The sequence below is a fragment of the Balaenoptera acutorostrata genome, chromosome 1 (assembly GCF_949987535.1).
Source record: "Balaenoptera acutorostrata chromosome 1, mBalAcu1.1, whole genome shotgun sequence".
NCBI classification, from domain to species: Eukaryota; Metazoa; Chordata; class Mammalia; order Artiodactyla; family Balaenopteridae; genus Balaenoptera; species Balaenoptera acutorostrata.
In genome coordinates, this window is record NC_080064.1 from 164,143,813 (window position 1) to 164,168,527 (window position 24,715).

The window sequence follows — 24,715 nt, forward strand, 5'->3', positions numbered from 1 at the left end:
ATTTTCCTGAAACACACCACTGATCAAGTCATTTCTCTACCTCAAAATGGCTTCCAATTGCCCACAGCAATAGTTTTCGCGTGTCTGCAGAGTGGTAGGTTTTGAGAAGCTGCCTCAGGCCACAAGAGAAAGGTTGAATGGGGTGAGTCTTGAGTCTTCCACTTGGCTTTAACTAGAAAAGATCTGTTTTTACCTGTTCTCTGTATTAGGGTCTTGAAAGGTATTCACTGTACAAAAAAAATCAATTTCACTACTTTATCAGTCTGGGTCCAATCAAGAGAGAGAAACCATACAGCATTTTGAACAGGAAAACTTTAATATACAGATTTAATACCTCTAGCAGCAGATTGGAACAATGAGAGATTGGATAGTAAGCAGTAAAGAGAACTCTAAAGAATATAGAAATGGCAAATATAAGGAGCAGCCATATCCTTTGAACTAAGATACAGCAGTGCCGAAGACACTCCTCCAGGCCTGAGGCCCAGACCTTGCTGGAGGGCACAGCTGTGTCTCACGGGACAGCAGAGAAGTTGAGGTTGTGTCATGCTGTGCTGGCAAAACTTGCTGGAAATAATCCACCCTCTGAGACTTACTGAAAGCGGAAAGCTGTTCTCCGGGAGGTGTCTCACCAGAGGCACTTTACTACAAAACCATCCGAGGGAGGAGGAGGTGCCAGGGAGAGCTGCTGTCTACTGGGTGCTCCTAACTACGATACAGTGCGGGAGCTGGTGCAGGAGAAGCCACCCACGTGCTTGCTGCAGGAGCCTGCCAAGCAAGCACACTGGAACCAGTAAGAAAACCCTTTCCTGTTGCAACATCTCTCTGGGAAGGAAAAATATTTACAGGGCCCATATCTGTTTTCACAAAGCAGTCAAAAAGGGTGAATTTAGAGCTCAGAGGCAATAAACGGATAACTGGCACAAGCATTTCAAAAGAATTAAGAACAAAAATAATCACCACTAGTCTATAGAATTAAAGTCCAAAATCCTGTACACACGTGCACTTTCCTGATCTTCTGGTTGTTTACATAGTTCATGTTATTTGCTCTTACTGTTCCTCTTGTTTGAAATGTCCTCATACCCTTCGTCACTTTTTAATTAAGAAAGCGTCCACAAGTATCCCAATACCATCATCCTTCTAGGTAAAGCTGAAATGTAACCTCTGTGAAGTTTTCCCTGATCCTTTAAGTTGGAATTAACTACTACTTACATGTTCCTATAATTTTTGTTTACACACTTTTCTAATGGCAGGAGAAAGCTGAATCACTTTGTATGAAAAATAGTCCATGAAATTCAACTTTTCTTTCCAAATAAACTTTAGAAAGACTGTATATGAGGAAATAAGGAGACGCCAGTCCAGCCAGCCAGGTCAGTGGAATCAGTTCAGTGGATTCATGTGGTAACCAATGTTGCAGTCAGATTCACATCCTCTCAGGGATGTGAAACATCAGTTACGTTAGTATCTTCCCGGTGCCTTATCCATCTAGCAAGCAATAAGCACTTGCTGAATTGAAAGTTTAGTGGGCTAACTTTCCCTAGAGTCAAAGCTTTAAATTAAAAAAAAAAAATGCATCTAATAATAGAACTTCAGACATGTGCCATGACAGGAAACTACTCATCTAGTCCAAAAATGTGTCTTAAAAAAAAAATAGTAAAAGAAAAATAAAGTTGGAGGTCTTACACATTCTGATTTCAAAATTTATTACAAAGTTACAATAATCAAAACAGGGTGCTACCAGCATAAAGATAGTCATGTAGACCAAAGGAATAGAATAGAGAGCCCAGAAATAAACCCACTCATATGTGGTCAAATGATCTATGACAAGGGTGCCAAGATCATTTTTAATGGAGAAAGGACAGGCTCTTCAACAAATAATGCTGGGAAAACTGGATATCCATATGCAAAAGAATGAAGTTTGATCCTTACCTTGTACCGTATACAAAAATTAACTCAGAATAGATCAAAGACCTAAATGTAAGATCTAAAACTATATCTCTCAAAAAAAAAAAAGGCAATAGCTTCATGACGTTGAATTTGGCAATGATTTCTTGTATATGACACCAAAAGCACAGGCAACAAAAGAAAAAATAAGTAAGTGGGACTACATCAAACTTAAAAACCTCTGTACATCTAAGGACACAATAAACAGAGTGAAAAGACAACCTACAGAATGCGAGAAACTATTTGCAAATCATTTACCTGAAAAAGGTTGAATATCCAGAATATATAAAGAACTTCTATAACTCAACAACAACAAAAACAATTAAAAGCTGAGCAAAGGCCTTGAATAGACATTTCTCCAGAGACGACATATGAATAGCCAACAAACATCTGCTCAATATCACTAATACTTAGGGAAATGAAAACTAAAACCATGAGGAGATATCACCTCACACTCATTAGGATGGCTACTATCAAAAAAAAAAAAAAAACAGAAAATTACAAGTGTTGGCAAGGATATGGAGAAATTGGAACCTCTGTGCACTGTTGTTGGGAATGTAAAGTACTATTGCTGCTATGGAAAACAGTATGGTGGTTCCTCAAAAAGTTAAAAATGAAAATACCATATGATCCAGCAATCCCATTTTTGAGCATATATCCAAAAGAACTGGATGCAGGATCTTGAAGAAATATTTGCACACCCATTTTTATAGCAGCATTATTCACAGTAGCCAAGAGGTAGAGGCAACTCAAGTGTCCATTGATGAATAAACAAAATGTGGGATATACATACAATAGAATATTATACAGCCTTAAAAAGGAAGAAAATTTTGACACATGCTACAACATGTATGAAACTTGAGGACATCATGCTAAGAGAAATAAGCCAGTTCACAAAAAGACAAACACTGGAATGATCCAATTTACATGAGGTGTCTAGAATAGTCAAATTCATAGAAAGAGATAGTAGCATGAAGGTTGCCAAGGGCTGGGGGCAGGGAGGAATGGGGAGTTGTTGTTTAATGAGCACAGGGTTTCAGTTTTGCAGGATGAAAGTGTTCTAGAGATTGCACAACAATGTGAATATTCTTAACACTACTGAACTGTACTTTTAGAAATGGTTAAGATGACAAATTTTATGTTATTTTTTTTTTACTGCAATTAAAAAGGAAAAAAAATACATGGCTAATTAGAATACATAGAAACCCTCAAAACTCTTTTTAGTTAGTCTATGAGTTCACCCTTCTTTCTATATGTTACAAATCTGCTAACAAATAGGAAAAACAATGTCTGGTTTTAGTTTCCTCTTTTCATATATAAAGTCCATCTTCCTGTGGAGGTGCCACTGAATAGCTTAGCCCCCAGCATACCTCACTGCACCCAACCCAATCCTATCCTCTCAGAACCTTAACCAGGAAAGCAGATGGATAATGGGGCCAGGATAATGTACAGTGAGTGACTATATTACATTACAGTAAATTGACTTGAACATCTTTAATCCAAGGAATTCAGAAGTCCACCCATTTTCTATCTCAGCTCATCCTCATATTAACTTTGTGAAATAAAGGAAGGTAATATTATTCTCTCATTAAATATGAAACAAGAAACACACAGATCTTAACATGCGTAGGTCCATCCTGTACTAGAGATCATTATCCTGCAACGATCCTATGGTACGCTGATGGTGTAAAAACCACATTTAGAACTCAGAACTCCCAGAAGTTCAAATATCTGTTTCAGTTACAAGTATTTGTTTTGATTGGGAAACATCTCCAAAACAAGCATTGGTTTCAATAATTGAAACAAAGCAATCATTTGTTTTGAAACTTTTGTATTTCCTAAGAAGAAGGACATTCTCTTATGAGACCGCAATAAAATTATCCAAATCAGGAAACTTAATATGATTACAATATTATTATCTAACATATATTCCATATTCAAATTTTGCCAATTGTCACAGTAATGTTCTTATTGCTCTCCTTCCTACTCCATGATCCAATCCAGGATCACCCATGCATTTAGTGATCTTGTTGCTTTAGTCTCTTTTAATCTGGTAAAATTTCATAGTCTTTGTCTTTCATGGCACTAACCTTTTTTAAGATGATGGGATAGTTACCTAGATTTGTCTACCTCAAATACAGGTTATGTATTTTTTGGTAGGAATACCACATTATGTTATGTCCTTTTTAAGATATCATATCAGGAGCTGTATAATATACGTTTCCCCCCATAACTCAGATGTTAATTTTGATCATTTGGTTGTGGTGGTGTCCACCAAATTTCACTATTGTAAACCTTTTTATTTTGTAATTGATAGGTAATTTATGGGGATTATTTTGAGACTATGTAAATATTATATTCCACATCACACCTTTACTTTCTAGTTCTAGCATCTTTTGATGATTCTTGCCTAAATCAATTTTTTATTGAGATACAATTCACGTATTATAAAATTCACTATTTGAAAGTGTACAATTCATTGGTTTTTAGTATATTCACAAATTTGTGCACCCATCACCATTACCTAATTCCAGAACATTTTCGTCACCCCAGAAAGAAACCTTTCACCCCTTAGCAGTCATTCCCCTTTCCTTTGCTCTTTCCAGCCCCTGGGAACCACTAATCTACTTTCTGTCTTTGTCGATTTGGCTATTTCAGACATTTCATATCAACGGATTCATACAATATGTGGTCCTTTGTGTCTGGCTTCTTTAATTGAACATGTATTCAAAGTTCATTCATACGGTAGTTTTAATCAATCCCTCATTCCTTTTTACCTAAATCAATTATTACTATGGTTCTTGAAAAATGATGATACTCTACATCATTCCATCGAGACCTACGAGTTAACGTAATTTTTATCTCCCTTTATCAGGAAAGCACTTTAAGAAAATTGGAAGCACTTTAAGAAAATTGCACGATGAAGTTAATTTTAGACAGGGTTCCCCTGCCCTCAAGTCGTTTCCAATCTTAGAAGAAAGGGCTTACAAAGACTATCTTTCTTCTCTTCTTCCCACTTGAACAAGCAGCAATCTGTCTCTCTCCGCCTGTCATCCACGGGCTCCTCCCCCTTCTCCAGGTGCCCCTCCCCGGCGGCTCAAGAGGCGGAAGTGACGCACCGGAAGTGTCCCTCTTCCCCTTGCAGTGGGAGGAAGGAATCAAACCCCCAAGATGGCGGCGGCGTCGGAGGAGCGGATGGCTGAGGAAGGAGGCGGTGGCCACGGCGACGGCGGCTCCCCTTCGGCCATCGGCTCTACCCAGCGACTGCCCCCACCTCCCCCGCCACAGCCCCCGCAGCCGGGGTCCCAGGCTCCCCCGGCTCCGGCGCTGGCTCCGGACCAGCTGCCTCAAAACACGCTCGTGGCGCTGCCCATCGTAGCCATCGAAAACATCCTCAGCTTTATGTCCTACGACGAAATTAGCCAGCTCCGCCTGGTGAGGCCCCCACGGGACCCCCGCCGCCCTCTCCGCCGGGCCGAGGTTTGGGGAGGGCCCGAGAGGGAAAGAGCGTTCCCCGGGGAGGGAGCCGCAGCCGGCGCCAGAGCACCGAGCGCGCCCCTCCCGCCCCAAAGTCTCTGTCGGGGCCTGTCCGCGGGTCTTGTCCGGATTTTGCCCTTGCTTTGGGGCTGGGGGCGGCTGCCTGCGGGAACTTGGCCTTGGGGGACTCCGTGCCCCCCACCCGGAAGCGGGGCCGCGGCCGGGGAGGCAGCGGGAGCTGGGCTTCCCACCTCCTCCCGACCTGAATGTGGACGCCGGAGGGGTCTCGCCACCTGCCTTTTGTATATTACCTTCCAGCCTCCGGCCGGAGTTGGGGGGCCAGCACTCCGAAGTAGGCGAGATGATCCCAGCCAGGTTTGGTTTGTCTGCGAGAATAACGTATTGTTCCCCCGCCTCCCACCCCCAAGTTTTCTTGTTGCAGAAAATAAAGTCGGATCGGTCGGTCCTCCCAAAAGCCGGTAGAGGTTTGGAGGAATTGGAACGTAGCCTCAACCCCAGCGCCCTAGTTGACCAGTAAAGTAGAGCCCTGAGAAGTGACTATTCCGGCTTTGCCTCACCCCTGATACTTCCCACCCACAGTGAAGCAACTTGCCCCTTGAGAAGGTTTTTTTTCTTTCCTGCAGTTCGTTTTCTAACTAGTGATTTACGCCCACCCGCCAGCTTTAGGAGAGGTTTTATACCTTAAAATCACAGTAGTTCAGTCCATGATTTATGAAAATAAATTGCCATTGGGATTTTCTTCATTCCAGAGGTTTCACTGAAGGTTTGATGAATGTCTTAGTTCAGTCAGGTATTTTGCTTCCTTTCAGTGAATTTGTCTTTAAGTGGTAAGGAAATTGAAGGAGGTGGACATTTTGAAATGATTGCAGACCGAATCTGTGGTCGGGTTGTTTTTAAGAGGACAAAGACATATTGCTGAATGTGCTGTGTATAGCATTTTCTGAATAATCAATGTGCCTTATTTTAGGTTTACACCTCCAATCTAAAATTGATTATAATTGTATTTTTGAAATGAAAGTATACTTATTTTTTAAAGGAAGCTTGTAAATATTCAAACTGGTGGACAGTTGGTTTTTTTTTCTTGTCAACACAGCACAGTAACCATGCCAGTCTGCAGGATGGAAAATTCTTCATTTGAAAAGTGATATTTCAAAATGATTGTCCCTTAATTTCCAGGACATGTCATCCAGTTTCTTGTAGGATCCTAAATATTCCTTCAAATTTTTATAAAGGATGATGTTTGATCAGAATTCATGGTATACATTCCTGGTGTCTGGAAATTGGGCATAGCATTTGATTGAATTGAGCCTTTCAGCCAGACAATGCCTTTGTAAAGCTTGGGATGTTCACAGTTGTGTTTTATAAGTGTTGAGGAAAACTGGGGTGGGTGGGGGGTTTGTTCATTTGTTGGTCATTTTATTTTTTTAAAAATTAAAAACGTTTTTAAAGGGGGAAAACCAGCCTGTCCTAGGGGACAAAGTTAAAAACACACCCCACAATTTATTAGTAAATGACATCTCTTTCAAGTGAAATATTCAGCTGCATTCTTAATTTTTAAGCAGTTATCTATTCTAGTGTTTTAAAGATACAAATTTGTAGTTTCAAAGATTTTTTCCATAAGGAGTCCCTTACCACCCCTCCACTCCTACCCCCCAAAAAGATTCTGCTGCCAGTTTTATATCTTAAAGATGTTTTTTTTCCCTCTGTTTTAGTAATGGGGAACTATTTCTTATTCCTTTCTTAAGGTTAATGGATAATTCTTAGATTAAATGGATAATCTTTTGTAGGGATTTGGAAGGGTCTTTGGTTGTAGATTCATTGGTTTGATGTCATAAGGTACAATTCAAGTAACATGAAAGATTCTTTCTTGCCACTAGATGTCAGCATTAATTTAATTACGATCATTTAATGAAATTGGCTGCCTAGAGATAGTGCTTGTTAGGTCCTTTACATGCCTTTTCTCATTTAAGTGACCATTTATACCTAAATGCTGTTTGCCAGAAAATCAGTAGCAGTGTGTGTGCTGCTATCTGGCATATAAATTCCGTAGTTTCTTGAGTGGAGTTAGGTTGGATATAACTGGAAGAGAGTGATATTAATTAAGAACAGAATTGGTTTCCATAAAGCTAAATGTCAGCTATTCAGTGGTTGATGAGCTAGTTTATTTATTTTTCAGGTGTTTCTTTTTTTCTTCCTTCCCAATTTACTTGCCTTATTAGGACCTCAGTCATAACTATTGTTAAATTAGAGGACAGGTGCTTGATCCATGTACTTAACTACTCTATTTTCTTGAAAAGATTTGCTCTAAGTTGAAATGGCTAAAATAACATTTTTCAATTACTTGTGCAGTTTAGTTGATAATTTGCTTCCTGTTGCCATGAATTATTGAAGTTTGACTCTCCAGTTTAGTTATTTCCAAGGGAGTGTCCAAATGCCTTATTAAATTGGATTTTGTTTTGTTTTTTCTGCCATTGACTATTTGCTCCAAAAATGTACCTGGAACTTGGAAATCCTGGTTACATAAAAATAACTTTAAATATTTAACTTCTCCAATATATTTAAAATTAATTGGATGAACACAACTTTTGAAATGACAAAACATGTACTTTGAGTTGTTTTGCCAGTAAATCACACAAATTTGTGCTGATGCAGCATTAGATTGTCACCTAGGCCTCCTTGACAGGTATGGGAGTTTTTGAAACAAGTGGCACAGGTTAAGAAGTGAGGTCCTACAGCTAGTTACAGAGCAGATCAAAGCTGACTTTGAACGTATAACTGACTCATGAGTACAGTGTTCTCACTCACTGAAGAAATGAGCATGGGAGGCTTTTTACAAGTTGTCTTAGGGAATCCCCTGGTGGCCCAATGGTTAGGACTCCCGCCTTCACTGCAGGGGGTTGGGGTTCAATCCCTGGTCAGGGAACTGAGATCCTGGAAGCTGCGTGGCACAGCCAAAAAAAAAAAAAAGTTGTTTTAGAGAGATCCTATCATACTTTTTCCTCTGTGATTCTAGTGGAGCTCCTATAAATTTAATGGAATCCAATTAGTGGTTCAGGACAAATTTGACTAAAAGTTAAATTCAGAAGTCCTGCTTATTATCTGGAATGAAATTTTCCCGTTGGTAACAAGGTACATAAATACATGCTTTTGTCCCAAGATATTTCTCTAGAGCACTCTATCTAGTTAAGTCTGTTACCCATTTCTAGTTCCTTTCCCATCTTTTCTTTAAATGTGTTTGAAAACTTCAGTTGTAGAGAGGGTTGATTGGTAGAAAATATGAAGGAAAATGGGAAGCCATTACTTGTTTTTTTAAGTAGGCAAGCTGTCTTCCTCCTATCTCTTGCTCTATACCAGTAGTTCTCAAATTTTTTTGTCTCGGGACCCCTTTACACTCTTAAAAGTTATTGAGGACCCTAAGGGCTTACCTTTGAAAAGTCTAGAAAACACAAGAATACGCAATGCATAATTCCCTTGGCTGTCATCACATGTCATGTTACCTCTAGAAAATTCTGTATCTTGTGAGAGAATAAGCATGAAAATGGCAAATAACATCTTAGTATTACGAAAATAGTTTAGCTTCGCAAACTCTTGAAAGGATCTTGGGAATCCCAAGGGTCACACACTTTGAGGACCACTGCTCTGTATCACTGTGTTATAGAAAATACACTCTCTGCGTTGCTGGGTTTTTTTTGTCCCCTACCATGTCATCATCAGGTTACTGATTTTATTAACAGGTACTTAAGTATAGGTAAGAAATTATAATATTTTGGGGACAGTTCACTCCTGCACAATCTCAAAGCAAAGGTGTTCAATCAGTAACCCTGTCCACAGTATCATCATTGAGACAGAACGTAAACACCTTCCTTGAGCATTTACAAAGCACTAGGACAACAAGTGCATAGTAGTAAATACAAGAATGTTGAGGTTAATCAGGAGAGGCTTCCTCAAGATCATGAATTTTCATCCAGTCAGAGGTAGAAGAACATTCCCAGCAAAAAAAAGGCATGTAATTATCCTAATTGTTTTGCTCAGGCTCATATTAAAATAAATTTATATTTTCTTTCCAAGTGAATATTTAGGGAGGACACCCAGAAAATTTTTAATTTGTTGTAATTTTACCAGCAGACGATTGAGAATTAACTCTCTCTCTCTCTCTGTATATAGTATTGTATCTTAAACACTCCATGCCAGGTAGATAGAATTTTTTTATAAAAGATTAAAGTATTCTTACGAAAGAGGGGGCAAGTTGTATCAATATTTTTAATAGGCAAGGGAAATTAAGAGGAGTTCACTGAAAAAACAAATAGGCCTGGCTCATTCATTGTTCATTTTTTAAATGATTTTATCACCTGTCATTAACTGTTTGCCACATTTGCTTTATCTCTTTCACTTGTACGCTCATTCACCGTTAGAAAGTAAGGTGCAAATATAATGACGTTCACCCCTGAATACTTCTATATAATCACAATATCATCACTTCCAAGGGATTTAATATTACATTTTATATTCAGATTTCTCAGTTGTCCTCAAAATGTTTTTTTATAGCTTGGAGGGGTTGGGGAGGTAGTTAAGGTTCTTAAATCTAATAAAACATTAGACTCTTTAATCTAGAACATTCCTCCCACTTTTTCACTGTTTCCATTCTTTCATGACTTTTTGAAGAATCCAGCCCAGATGGCTTGTCAAATGTTCTACACAGCAGATTTGTCTGACTGAGAGGATTATAGGAAGATCTTGGTCTAGCTCCATCTCTAAACTTTAGTAGTGTAGTAAGAACCCCCCACTAATGTCCTTAAAATAAAGAAGTCCTACTTTCTAGACTAGTGCCAACAGTTTCTATAGCAGTGCAGTATTATTTGAGACTCTAATCAGTTGAGAATAATTAGGATAATCATTTCGATCTGTATAGCTACTGATCACTAAATTTAAAAAGATACAAATCAGAAGACCTGGATTCTTTTTTTTTTTCCCCACATAGCTTGGTTTTTATTGAGGTGCCGTCCTAGGCACTTCTCCAATCCTTCAAATAATCTTGTGCAGCCAATACAAAAAAATAAGGAAACTGAGAGTAATCCATATTAGATTAAAGTCCATATTAGACAGATACATATATATGTATATATATATAAACAATAAGTATCTATTTGCTAGAAAACCCTGATTCTTAATTTCATTTTTTGCCCCTGAGCAGCTGGATGACCTTGGACGAGTCATATAAATTCTTAAGGCCTCAGTTTTCTCACTATAAAAAGAAAGGACGGGTTCTGGTGTCTACATCCCTTTCAGTTCAAGGATCTAATAAGCAGCCTAATCTTTGATAATAGCTTCCTAATTAATTGGAGAAAAACATGAACTGTTCATTTGAAAACTGTAGAGCACAAAATGAGTACATAAAAATGTGATTCCATTACAGTATTTCCTTGATTCCAAGGTATAGTTTCATATTTTAACCTTTTTTTTTTTTTTCCCTCTATTTTTTTGGTCGCACTGCATGGCATGCGGGATCTTAGTTCCCCGACCAGGGATAGAACCACTGGACTGCCTGGGAAGTCCCCATTTTAACATTTTTGAAATGAGAATGCATCTTGATCAAATTGCATGTATATTATTGTGGCAGTACTTTTTTTTTCTTCCAGAAGAGCTTTTGTTAAATTGATAACATATCTTAAAGTCTTTACAGCGTCTTAAACAAAATTGAAGAAGCCCAGCATACTATATTTCAAGGCATCTAACATATCTGAGAAAGAAATGCTGGCAATTATATTGTAATATATCATATATTGGAAGACCATTCCACTGTCAAATGTACATCTTAGAATCAACTAAGATTTGATATTAGAGATTAGGTTTGACAGGAAAAGTGTGGATTTCACGGATTTATGGCGTATGTGTCTTGCATTGAGAAGGGCCATAGTGGCACAACAAATTAAAAAAGATTTCTAAATAAACACAAGTGAAGAAAAATTTTTATTACTGACCACTAAAGTTAGGTAATGATAAAAAGAATAAACATGGCATTTTGAATCTTGAAGTAATTAAAAAAGAAAAAAACAAATCTGTTCTTCATACTAGAGCAGCAAATAACAGAGGGACCAAGCTAAACGTCTTCATTGTAGACTGATTTGTTCCATTAGTTCCCTTTTGTTTTTATAGTATATATTTTCCTAATCTCTAAATACACTGATTGTTTTTGACATAGTCATCATCTTTGTATATCAGATTCTAGAATTTTATTTTTCTGTCTTGGGTAAATTGCCAAATTGCTAGGATTTTTGTTTTGTTTTAATAAATGGAAAAATGAAATTTCTTCCCTTTAGCCTTGGAAATAATTAAAATACCCCCAAATTTAGAGCTACACTTTAAATAAGATAATTTTGTTTTGCAAGTTAACATACATTGTCAGCAGTTAACATTAAACTGCTCACCTTGGGGAAAATCAGTGTATTGCTGTTTTTCAGAGGTCACTTTGCTTCCTTCTGAATCCTAAACAAAAGATAGATATATGCTCTATCGTGTCTTTGTTTTTATGCTATCGGTCAGTCAGTGCTTATAGAACATTTATGAATGGAAGAATACCACATTAAATACTGTTCTTTTCCTACAATATCAACTAATGCTTCAAATCTTTCTGGCTTTTGTGGTGCTATTCTAGTTTGTCTTTGTGACCTCCTATTTTCTAATTTTTTTTTTTAGTTGAAGTATAGTTGATTTACAGTATTCGTTTTAAGTGCATATTTTCTGATCTTTTTACCAGCTTTTAATTATAATGGTCAGTTGAGGCTCCATTTATAAGCCTTTATTTTCTTGTCTTTTACTTCATTTGGGATTCATCTGCAGTGGTTTCAGCTATCTTCATGTGAAATTTCCAGAACCATGTCTTTAGTCTTAACATTACAGTTGCTTACAGAAAATGACCAATCAACTGTACCAATACTAGATCTCTCCCAAAATGAGTGATCTTTTTCCTTTTAAACTTACTTCTCATTACTGTCTGATTTTCCTGCTCAAAACATGAGAGATTTTATTCCTCTCAGCTTTGTCTACATATCTGATCAGTCTTCAGAAGTAGTTTGCTTGCTAATGGTTTATTCCTTCCAGGCTTTGTGCCTTTGTTCTGTCAGTATTAACTTGGCAGTTCTTGTCCCCTCTTCCTTTAAAGCCTAGTTCAAATCTTGTATCATGTGAAGTCCCTTGGTTGACCTTATCTGGTTATTTATTCATATTCTCATCCCCCAGTCAGTTGTATACTCATACTAGTCAGTACTCATTCCATTGCATTTCTAGACTATTAAGAGATACCTAAATTCTAGTATTTAGCTAGATTCAGTGCAGCAAAATTCTAGTATAATAAAATAATTTAGAAACTACCTTGGAAATTAGTACAGCAGTAATTGACCTTAATTTTTCACTTTGTAAATAAACATTTTTTTTCAGTTTTGAGATGTAATTGATATACAGCACTGTATAAGTTTAAGGTGTACAGAATAATGATTTGACTTTAAAAAAATTAGGAAATCATCACCACAGCGGGTTTAGTTCCAGTATTTAACTCAGAAATTATCAAAGAGGTTATAGAGTCCACAAATAGAAAAAGTATTTTTCTACAAAGTTGTGTTAGAAGGTGTCTCACATCAAGTAGTTTTAACAACGTTGACAACAATGCAACCCCCAATTTTTATTCCTCAGAGGCACTACTTTCAAGTGTTTGGGTTGTTTGTCTTCTATTTGATAATATCTGTTGACTTCCTACTACAAAAGATGAGAATTTAGCCTGCTTTATTCCCCCTCATCACACACAAAAAGACATACTCTCTTTTCCTTCCTCCAGTAACATGATAAAATTTCTTTTTTCCTCACATAAAGTTCAGTACCAGTGTTCATGGCAACATGTTTATGCAGGATTAGGGCACTGGTTCTCATTTGTGGTCCAGGTTTACCAGAGGGGTTCCCAAGACCCTTTCAGGGAGTCTATACAGTCTAAAATATTTTCATTACTTTACTAATATATTATTTGCATTTTTCACTCTCATTCTTTAATGCAGAAGAAGCAGATATGAAAATTCACTTGTTTCTGTTAAACCACGGATCAAAGAGATTTATAAAAATGTAACTCATTAAATATTTTGTTTTAGAAACAGTTACGTATGTTAATACATATTGGTTTTTTTTTTTTCCAGTAGACACTGAACAAATGTTTATAACTTACTAGTTAGAAATAGATTCCACCATATTTTAAAATATAATTTAGAATTACTCTTAGTATCAGTACTTAAACCTTATTATGTTTTCATACTTTGAAATGAACTGTTTACCTTCATACCTTTCATTTGGCATACTGGGATTTAGGGAATAGCTAGTATTTAATATTAGAGTATCAAAACCTTTATTAGCTTAACCCAGTTTACCAGAATTTTTGTCCCTATAATCTCAGGAGAAAGCAAACTTGTATCAAAAGTTTCATCAGTATTTCATTTCAAGTATTTGTCAAGCATTTGTTCTTAGGTGCTATGAGAGATAGAAGCATAAGACAGCCTTTGCCTAGTTGACTTAGCCTTGATGTAGATTTATCTGAATAATATCTCAGTGTTGCACTTTCAACAACACCTATACAGTGAGAATTAACATCCAGGTTGATGACTTTGAGTCACTGCAAAATACTCAGGAAACAAAGAACAAATGCATTTTGTGTAGTAGGTTTCATTAAGATATAAAAGATACTGGGATATCTCAGAAATATAAGAACTAAGTATGTGAAGCAAAGTTTTCAAATTAGTGGTAAGTTAAATAAAATTTATTTAACATAATTTTTATATAGCACTTTATAATTTACCAAGTGATTTAGTGTGTGTTATTTAATCCTAATGACATCCCTATATATTAGATACTATCCATATTTTACAGATGTCTGATTCAGGCTTTCAAATAGAAGCTGACTTGCTCAAGGATGTATAATGGTTGGAGTCAAATTTAGGTGTTCTGACTTCAGATCCTGTATTTTTATTGTATAAAGACACCATGTTTTTAAAGGATTCAAAGTAGTTAAGTTTCTGCTGTACATGTTGAAATATTTTGGAGGATATGACAGTATCTAGTATAGGCTTTGGCTATCATAATCTGTCATACTTAACCCAAATCAATAGAAGAAATAATTAAAAACTCTCATTCTGGTTATAGATCATAAAAACTTTGTGAGCGGTTAGACTCAAGTTTGAATATGTTTTTGGCCAAAGGAGAATTTTCTTATTTCAAACTATTAAAAACCTTCAAATATGTTGTTTTAATGATCATCAGGACTATAGTCTCTGACCATAATAGCAGGGATACATCCAGAACATTTAACAAATACCTAAAGTTAAGACTCAGCGCTTCCACTGCAGGGGGCACGGGTTCAATCCCTGGTGGGGGAACCAAGATCCTGTAAGCCATGTCTCGCAGCCAAAAAAATTAAATATATATATATATATATATATATATATATATATTTTAAGGAGTAAAGTATTCCTTGCCTACACATAATACTAATTTTTAAATGCAATATTGTAATTTACAATGAGGGATTCACCCACATATACTGATTCAAAGATTAAGATAGCAAACTGGGGAACAATACTAGCACAGAGAATTTTGAAGCATCAGTTATGAGCCTAAGTTAATTGTTACCAATTTGGTTTTTACTTTTTAAAATTCTTCTTTCTCATTCTCTCTTCCCATAGGTTTGTAAAAGAATGGACTTGGTCTGCCAGAGAATGTTGAATCAGGGATTTCTAAAAGTGGAGAGGTACCATAATCTATGTCAGAAACAAGTTAAAGCACAACTCCCAAGGTATGTTATGGTTAGCATTGGCAATAATTTACAACTGGGGATTTTGTTTGTTTCTTGATTTTTGTTTGTTTGTTTGCTTGTTTTTGATCTCACTAAGGGTTTACTTGGATTAAATGGTTTCCAAGTTTTTGTAGCAAAGGGTACACAGATCACAATAAATCATTTTACTATGGTTTGTTCAACTCTCACCATATCTGTTCAACATTTTGGTTCAAACTAGGGCATTTAGGCAAGAAAATGAAATAAAAAGCATCCAGATTGAAAAGGAATAAGTAAAACTCTATTCACAGATGGTATGATCTTGTATACACATGATGTTGTAAATAAAATACATTAATTATTAGAGCTAGAAACGAGGTCAGCAGGGATCCTGGATACAAGATTAGTACACAAAAATCAATTGTATTGGGACTTCCCTGGTGGTCCAGCAGTTAAGTCTCCATGCTCCCAATGCAGAGGGCCCAGGTTCAATCCCTGGTCAGGAAACTAGGTCCCACATGCTGCAACTAAAGAAAGATCCCGTGTCCCACAACTAAGACCCAGCACAGCCAAATATATAAATAAATGTATGTATAATCCTATGCACTAGCAATAAACAATCCAAAAATGAAGTTAAGACAATTCCATTTACAATAGCATCAAAAAGAATAAAAAAACTTAGTAATGAATATAACCAAAAAAGTATAAAACTTGTACATTAAAAACCACAAAACACTGTTAAAAGAAATTAAAGAAGACTTAAATGAACAGGAAGGCATTCTATGTTCATGGATTGGAAGATTTCATACTAAGATGGTAATACTCCTCAAATTGATATATATATTCAGTGCAACCCCTATCAAAATCCTAGCAGTCTTTTTGCAGAAATTGACACACTGATCCTGTAATTGCTATAGAAATGCAAAAGACGCAGAATAATCAAAACAATCTTGAAAAAGAGCAAAATTGGAAGACTACCATTTCCCAGTTTCAGAACTTACTACAAAGTTACAATAATCAAGAGTGTGGTGCTGGCATAAGGATAGACATACAGGGACTTCCCTGGTGGCGCAGTGGTTAAGAATCTGTCTGCTGCGCCCTGGTCTGGGAGGGTCCTACGTGCCGCGGAGCAACTGAGCCTGTGTGCCGTGGCTACTGGGCCTGCGCTCTGGAGCCCGCAAGCCACAGCTGCTGAAGCCCATGAGCCTGGAGCCCGTGCTTCGCAGCAGGGGAAGCCACCACAGTGGGCCGCGCACCGCAGCAAGGAGTAGCCCTTGCTCACTGCAACTGGAGAGGGCCTGTGCGCAGCAATGAAGACCCAACGCAGCCAAAAATAAATAAATAAAAATTAAAAAAAAAAAAAGAATCTGCCTGCCAATGCAGGGGTCACAGGTTCGATCCCTGGACTGGGAAGATCCCACATGCTGCGGAACAGCTAAACCCGTGTGCCACAACTACTGAAGCCCATGCACCTAGAACCCATGCTCCACAGCAAGAGAAGCCACCACAGTGAGAAGCCTGTGCACCTCAATGAAGAGTAGCCCCCGCTTGCCACAACTAGAGAAAGCCCACATGCAGCAACAAAGACCCAACACAGCCAAAAAATTAATTAATTTTAAAAAAAAAAAAAGGATAGACATACAGATCAATGGAATAGAATTGAGAGTCCAGAAAGTGAACCCTTAAATTTTTAGTCAATTGATTTTCAACAAGAATGCCAAGAAAATTCAATGATAAAGGATTAGTGTTTTCAACAAGTAACACTGGGACAAAAGAATGAAGTTGGAAACCTTTCTCAAACCACATACAAAAATTAACTGAAAATGAATTACAGGCTTAAGTGTAAATGTCAGTGCTGTATTATAAAACCTTGAGAGGAAAACATAGTCATAAACCTTCATGAACTTGCATTAGGCAGTGGTTTTTTAGATACGGCACCAAAAGCACAAGTAACAAAAGAAAAAAGTAGACAGACGAGAATTCATCAAAGTTTAAAATTTCTGTGCCTCAAAGGACACCATCCAGAAAATGAAAAGACAGCCTGCAGAATGGGAGAAGACATTTGCAGCTCATATATCTGTTAGAGGACTTATATCCAGATGGTATTAGAAACTCTTATAACTCAACAATAAAAAGATAAATAACCCCAATTTGAAAGTGGGCAAAGGATTCGATAGAAATTTCTCCAAAGAAGATATACTAAAGGCCAAAAAGCCCATCAAAGATACTCAGCATCATTAGTCATCAGGGCATTGCAAATCAAAATAGTATGGGATACTGGTTTACACTCACTAGGATGGGTGGCTAAAATTTAAAAAGACAAATGTTGGGAAGGAGGTGGACAAATTGGAACTTTCACATGTTACTGGTGAGATTATAAAATGGTGCAGCCACTTTACAAAACAGTTTCTCAAAAAGTTAAACATAGAGTCACCAAATGACCCAGCAGTTTCACTCCTAAGTATATACTCAGGAGAAGTGAAAATATGTCTACACAAAAACTTGTACACACATATTCATAACAGCATTGTTCATCACAGCCAGAAAGTGGAAACAACCCAAAGGTCCATCAACAGATGAATGGATAATCAAAATAATGGTATGTCCATATAATAGAATATTATTCAGCAATAAAAAGGAATGAAGAACTACTGAGACGTGCTACAACATGGATGAACCTTGAAAACTATGCCAACTGAAAGAAGACAGACACAAAACACCACATAATATTATGATTATGATTCCAATTATCTGAAGTGTCCACAATAGGCAAATCCATAGAAACCGAAAGTAAATTCGTTCTTGCCAGGGGCTGGGTAATGGGAGTGATTGATAATGGTTACAGGCTTTCTTTTTTTTTTTTCTTTTTTCTAATATCTTTATTGGAGTATAATTGCTTTACAATGGTGTGTTAGTTTCTGCTGTACAACAAAGTGAATCAGCTGTATGTATACATGTATCCCCATATCCCCTCCCTCTTGCATCTCCCTCCCTCCCACCCTCCCTATCCCACCCCTCTAGGTGGTCACAAAGCACCGAGCTGATCTCCTTGTGCTATGCAGCAGCTTCCCACTAGCCATCCATTTTACATTTGGTAGTGTATATATGTCCATGCCACTCTCTCCCTTCATCTCAGCTTCCCCTTGGCTTTCTTTTTGTGATAATGAAAATGTTCTGAAATTGGATAGTGGTGATGGGAACACAACTGTGAATATAGTAAAAACCCCTAAATTGTACCCTTTAAAATTGAATTTTATTGTATGTGAATTATGTCTCAATAAAACTTTTTAAAAGTTTAAATGAGCTGATTTTATAGGCAAAAATATATGGTCTCTTGTCTTTATGTCCATGTGTAATTCTTTCATTAATTTCTCTAATAGCCATTAGGCTTGACAAAGCCAAAGAACAAAACAAAAAAAAACTATTTTTTTTCAAATATTTTATCAGTGAGTATTGGATTAATCCTTGGCAAGGATTTCTAAACATAGTGATTCATTTATCATTACAGTTAAACAAATTATGACCCAATTGTAGATTTCTAAATTAACGTGTAAATGTTAGACTTAACATTAAGGCATTTTGTTTGGTTAACATTGTAGTCCACAGTACTTCTTTTAATGGTTGCCTTTTTTTTTTTTTGGTAGAAGAGAGTCAGAAAGGAGAAACCATTCATTAGCTCGTCATGCAGACATCCTCGCTGCTGTTGAAACAAGGCTGTCTCTCTTAAATATGACTTTCATGAAGTATGTGGACTCCAATCTCTGTTGCTTCATCCCAGGAAAGGTAAAATAGAATCCCTTACCTAGAACAGCTGGATTGCACTATGTAAACTAAATTATTATAAAGTTACAGAGTGATTTTTTTTTTTTTTTTTTTTTTGGCTGCGTTGTGGCGCACGGGCTTAGTTGCTCCGCGGCATGTGGGATCTTCCCAGACCAGGGCTCGAACCCTTGTCCCCTGCACTGGCAGGTGGATTCCCAACCACTGCGCCACCAGGGAAGCCCTACAGAGTGATTTTTTAAATAATAGAATTATTTCTACTCTTCGAATGTATTTCTATGAATGGATTTGTTAAGCTTCTGTGCAGTAACATATAAATATGTATCATTTATGTGATCTTTATATTTAAAATTATGATTTTGAAATATACTGTAGAAGCGCTACTATTCTTTAGAAAAGCTTTTTAAGGGTTCATACTCAAGAAAAAATTTTGCGCTTTTACTTTTTGTTAAGATGCCAGAGATACAGCAATGAATAGGATAGGTATTGTCCCTGTCTTCAAGATTGTTATAATTTGGGGGAGGTGGAGTAGGAAAGACAAGCTGGTTTGGTTTTGTTTGAGAAATGTTTCATGAAGACAACTTACAACCTTCCAGATTTGACAAGAATAGATAATTACTGTGTAACAGTATACTCAGAGCTAAGTCATAGTGCTGTTTAACACAGAAATAAGTATATTGTGGTACATTTATTGTTACTAAGTTAATAAAGATCCCAACATTCAACATGCTACTCATACCTTCACTAGTATTTTGCTTCTTGAATTCAGTGTAAATTCAGAATGAAATAATGTCTATATCTTTTTATGTCGAAGAGATGGAGGTAGAATTAAAGGTCATTTTGCTACTTAGTTGATACTGGCAAAAGGTTCCCTTAACATGGTTGGAACTAATTAATACCTAGTAAAATTTGAATGTTCTCTTTTTGTTATTTCCATAGATAATTAACATTGGCAATATTTTTAATGTACTTTCTCCATTTTCAACTTTCTGTGACGTTTGTTGGGAGCCGGAGGAGTCCTGTTTCTTATTTAAAGTATACTTTGGTATAGCTCACTTTCCTCATATTAGCTACCAATGCTTCTGTACGGTACTATAAAAGGGTGACCAATTAGAAACTTTAGATTCTGATTCTTATGCCAGATTTTAACCAGGTCTGATTCATAGGCCTTAACTCTTAGGTGTTCCTGGGATGTTCACTGAACTAGAATAGGTTGTCTCCTGTAGCCTCGTAGTTTTTATTGCATATCTCATAAGGTTATGAATAGTTAAGATGCATCTCCAAGCTTCATAACCTTAGAGACAATTCAGTCAGTTGTTAACGAGAGTTGAGTAGTTTGCAGCGAAGTCCATGTGGCCTGCAAAGCGAAAGATATTTTAGTACCTGACCTTTGCAGAATGCCCATCTTTTGTTCTAATATATCAGGATCATGCGATGAGAATGATACTTACTATCTATACAAATCAAGTTAAATCCAGTTGAGTCCTGCTGGTTTTTTGGAAACCACTTGTTTTTGCTTTTAATTCTAGTACCAACTGAGGTGGTAGCAATGGAGAATGTCTTCAGCTTTCAAGCTGATGTGTATCACCCTGGGCATTTGCTCTGGACAGCTCCTTAACTGAGACCTTTACCTTGCCTGCAGTGGAAAAGTCTTCCATTTTTCCTTCATAGTACCCATTTCTTCCAAAGATCTTATCCTGATTTTTCTCCTACAAATCTGAACTTGACTGGAAAAACAACCCCCAGAAAACAAATAATTTTTGTTTTTATTATCACCTTGGCTTCTTCTCTTTCTTACAAGTGCCATCTATATAGCTTATACCTTGCCCAAAACAACACTGTATACTCAGATTATTACTTTTTATTTTTATGTAGCTGTTACTTTTTAGCTTAGACTAAATCTAAACTGCTAACTTACACAGTTTGCAGTATTTGGGTTGTTTTATGATTGTTCCTTTTTGAACTTCTCATCCTTAAACTTTCACATTCTATCTTCAGAACATAAGGATGTGGCATTAATTTTCACATCCTTAAGTGAAGACATTCTATAAAATAATTTCCTTTCAGTCTAGCATATAATCTTGGTTTGGTATGTGATTTCTATAGTAATTTATTCTTGGTTTTTCCAGGATCTTGCTCCCGGGTTATACTTAAAAGTTCAGGTGCTCTTATACTTTTTTTTTTTTTTTTAATAGTTTGGCAATTTCTTTAAATTTATTTATTTTTATGTTTTTTAATTTTTTTGGCTGTGTTGGGTCTTCGTTTCTGTGCGAGGGCTTTCTCTAGTCGTGGCGAGTGGGGGCCACTCTTCATCGCGGTGCGCGGGCCTCTCACTATCGCGGCCTCTCTTGTTGCGGAGCACAGGCTCCAGACGCGCAGGCTCAGTAGCTGTGGCGCACGGGCTTAGTCGCTCCGCGGCATGTGGGATCTTCCCAGACCAGGGCTCGAACCCGTGTCCCCTGCATTGGCAGGCAGATTCTCAACCACTGCGCCACCAGGGAAGTCCGGTGCTCTTAACACTTTGTAAGAGAACTCTTTTTGTGGTTTTGTATAGAATATATCCATTTTGTTAAAATTCAGGTCTCCAGTAGGGATTTCATCTCACAAATTACTTTTCACAAGTTACTTAAGTGAATCTGGGTAATATCCACATCAGTTTAAATTAGATTGCCTGATATGTACCAGAATTTTGGACCTTTAAACTAACAGTTGGGAAAATTTTTTTCTTTTAATTATTCTCTGAAAGAACAGTTGAATTTGTTCATAAAATTAAATGGCAGGATGAAGATAGAAGATTAAATATATGTTTACCTCTTAATTTCTCCCAGAACTCCAGTCAGTGGAGTGGAGTAAATGATCTAATTTTTAAAAGGAAAAAAAGATAAAGACCCATGAAAATGAGGTCAGAAAGTAGACAGTAGCAACAGAATTTTGGAAGCTGGAGAGTAGATGAATAAATGGTAACTGACTTAGCAGAACTGAGAAAGTTAATTCCTAAACTGGGAGTGGGGGAAGCTGGGAGGCAACCCAGTGTGCACAACTGAACCTCTAGAAAATTCTAGGTTGAAAGCTCCAAGCATTTCTGAAAATGGGGCTAAAACAGGAAGGTTGGTTGAGAATCTATATTTAAGAATGATTTAAACTTATAGGTCCCCTCTCCAACTCTAAACAAGCTAGAACATTCCCCTTCTACTCAGTGAAAACCTAAGGCTTATTCACTGGAGGGGTTTAAAATGTAGTCTCTTGACAAGGAAACCGTACTAATAGCAAGGGCATTAAAAGAAAATCTATCTAAAGATTTCAGACTAGTTGGGAGTTTGCCACTATGGGCTATGGCAGGGATCAGCAAACTTTTTCTGTAAAAGGCCAGATAATAAATATTTTTGGCTTTGTGGACCACATGGTCTGTGTCATGAATACTCAACTCTGAGAAACAGCCGTGATTCTACAACATGTGGTAAATGAATGGATGTGTGCTTATGTTCCAATAAAAACCTTATTTACAAAAATAGGCACAGGTCAGTTAGGGTCATAGTTGCAGACTCTGGCCACTACATTGATGTTGCATTCATCTTTTCTCAGAACTAAAGTTTAGATTCTTAGCTTATTCCTGTATACATTTCTCAGATCTTCTGTCTGATATATAGAAGTCAAACTTTTTATAGTAAGCTCTTGGTCAATATCAGCAGTTCACACATACTGAAAAACACATGTGAGTAGAGGCCAACTAACCATTCTGGGAGATATAATAATGAAAAAAAGACATGAATAATTTCTTCTCTTCACCATTACTAACAGCCCCAGTAACCCTTTCGTGCTTATTGAAACACAAAAGTCAGTGTTTTCACAGTGTAAATGACTATGTAAGATCATGAAGTTAGATTTCCCTGAACAAACATAAAATCTACATATTATGTATTATTGGTTTGTTTTTAACGTTTTTGGTGAAGAATAACTGGTGGTGGTCACTTTCTTTATTCCTTTTTGGGGGGGTAACTTTTTGTTTTGATGCATTTTCACATTTACACAAAAATTGCAAAAATATTACAAGGAATTCCCATATATCTTTTATCCACGTCAGCAGTTATTTACCTTTTGTCTCATTTGCTTTTATTCTCTCTCTGCATATGTATTTTATTTTTTTCTGAACCATTTGAAGATAAGTTGGAGCTACTACTGTGACCCTATATTCTTAAATATTTCAGTGTATTCCCTAAGAACTAGGATATTTTGTTACTTAACCAGAGTACAGATACCAAACTCAGGGAATTTAACATTGATCCAATACACTTATCTAATCAGTAATCTGTATTTAAATTTCATTTCTTATCCCAGTAATAGTTTTCCTAGCTATTCTTTTTTTTTTTTTTTTTTTGGCTGCATTGGATCTTCGTTGGTGTGTGTGGGCTTTCTCTAGTTGTGGCGAGAGGGGGCTACTCTTGGTTGCAGTGGGCAGGCTTCTCATTGCGGTGGCTTCTCGTTGCGGAGCACGGGCTCTAGGTGCGTGGGCTTCAGTAGTTGCAGCACACAGGCTTTAGTAGTTGTGGCACGTGGGTTCAGTAGTTGTGGCACATGGGCTCAGTAGTTGTGGCTCGTGAGCTCAGTAGTTGTGGCTTACGGGCTCTAGAGCGCAGGCTCAGTAGTTGTGGCACACGGGCTTAGTTGCTCCATGGCATGTGGGATCTTCCCAGACCAGGGATCGAACCCGTGTCCCCTCCATTGGCAGGTGGATTCCCAACCACTACGCCACCAGGGAAGTCCCCCTAACTATTCTTATTTCTGAGTCCAGAATTCAATCTAGGATTACACATGGACTTGTTAATCCTCTTTAATGTGAAATAATTCCCTACACTTTGTGTTTCTTGAGCTTCACATGTTTGAAGGTCATAGGTCAGTTATTTTGAGGAATAAATATCCTTCAATTTGAGTTTACCTAATGCTTCCAGAATGTTGTATTTATGTTTCTTTTAAAATTGGTTTTAATGTGAAGACATTCTTAAAAATATCTATTACTTGGAAGCATTTCCTCCTTTCACTATGCTGGTCCCCAAGTAAATATATACAGTCCATGAACCTTTAAAATGAAAAAAGAAAAATCAGTCTATTCTCATTGATTTTTTTTTTAGGTCCCTGCTCTTATCCCCCTATACCCCACCTTTCCCACCATCTTGGCTAACTAGGAGTTCTGATCAGCTTTTTGTGTGCTCCATTCTTTTTTTTTTTCTTTTTTTTTTTAAATTTATTTATTTATTCATTTATGGCCATGCTGGGTCCCCGCCTCTGCGCAAGGGCCCCCTCCAGTCGCGGCAAACGGGGGCCACCCCCCAACGTGGCGCCTGGCCCCCCCACCATCACGGCCCCCCCGCCGCGGAGCACAGGCTTCAGACGCCCAGGCCCAGCAATCGCGGCCCACGGGCCCAGCCGCCCCTCAGCTCGCGGTATCCCCCCAGACCAGGGCCCGAACCCGCAACCCCCGCACCGGCAGGCAGACCCCCAACCACTGCGCCACCAGGGAAGCCCTGTGTGCTCCATTCATAAGTATAAGCAAGGAGTAGAGAATTGCCAGACTAATATGAAACACAGAATGAAACAAATGGGGAAATATACACCTTTGAGAAAGCAATACAAGGATATAAAACTTAAAGAAACTGTGACTAATAGTCTAAGAGAAATAAGAAAATATATAGTTAAACA

At 37.5% G+C, this 24,715-nt stretch overlaps 1 protein-coding gene across 1 annotated transcript in view; it reads left to right on the plus strand.

The window, feature by feature from the left end:
- Window positions 1-5,094: 5,094 nt before the first annotated feature.
- The window catches only part of FBXO28 (F-box protein 28), a 30,799-nt gene continuing 11,178 nt past the window's right edge, over window positions 5,095-24,715 (plus strand). Inside the window, exons 1-3 of the mRNA XM_057557053.1 lie at window positions 5,095-5,376; window positions 15,153-15,262; window positions 18,886-19,024. Coding sequence (XP_057413036.1) covers window positions 5,113-5,376; window positions 15,153-15,262; window positions 18,886-19,024 — 513 coding nt within the window. The 5' untranslated portion in view covers window positions 5,095-5,112. The remainder of the gene's footprint in view (window positions 5,377-15,152; window positions 15,263-18,885; window positions 19,025-24,715) is intronic.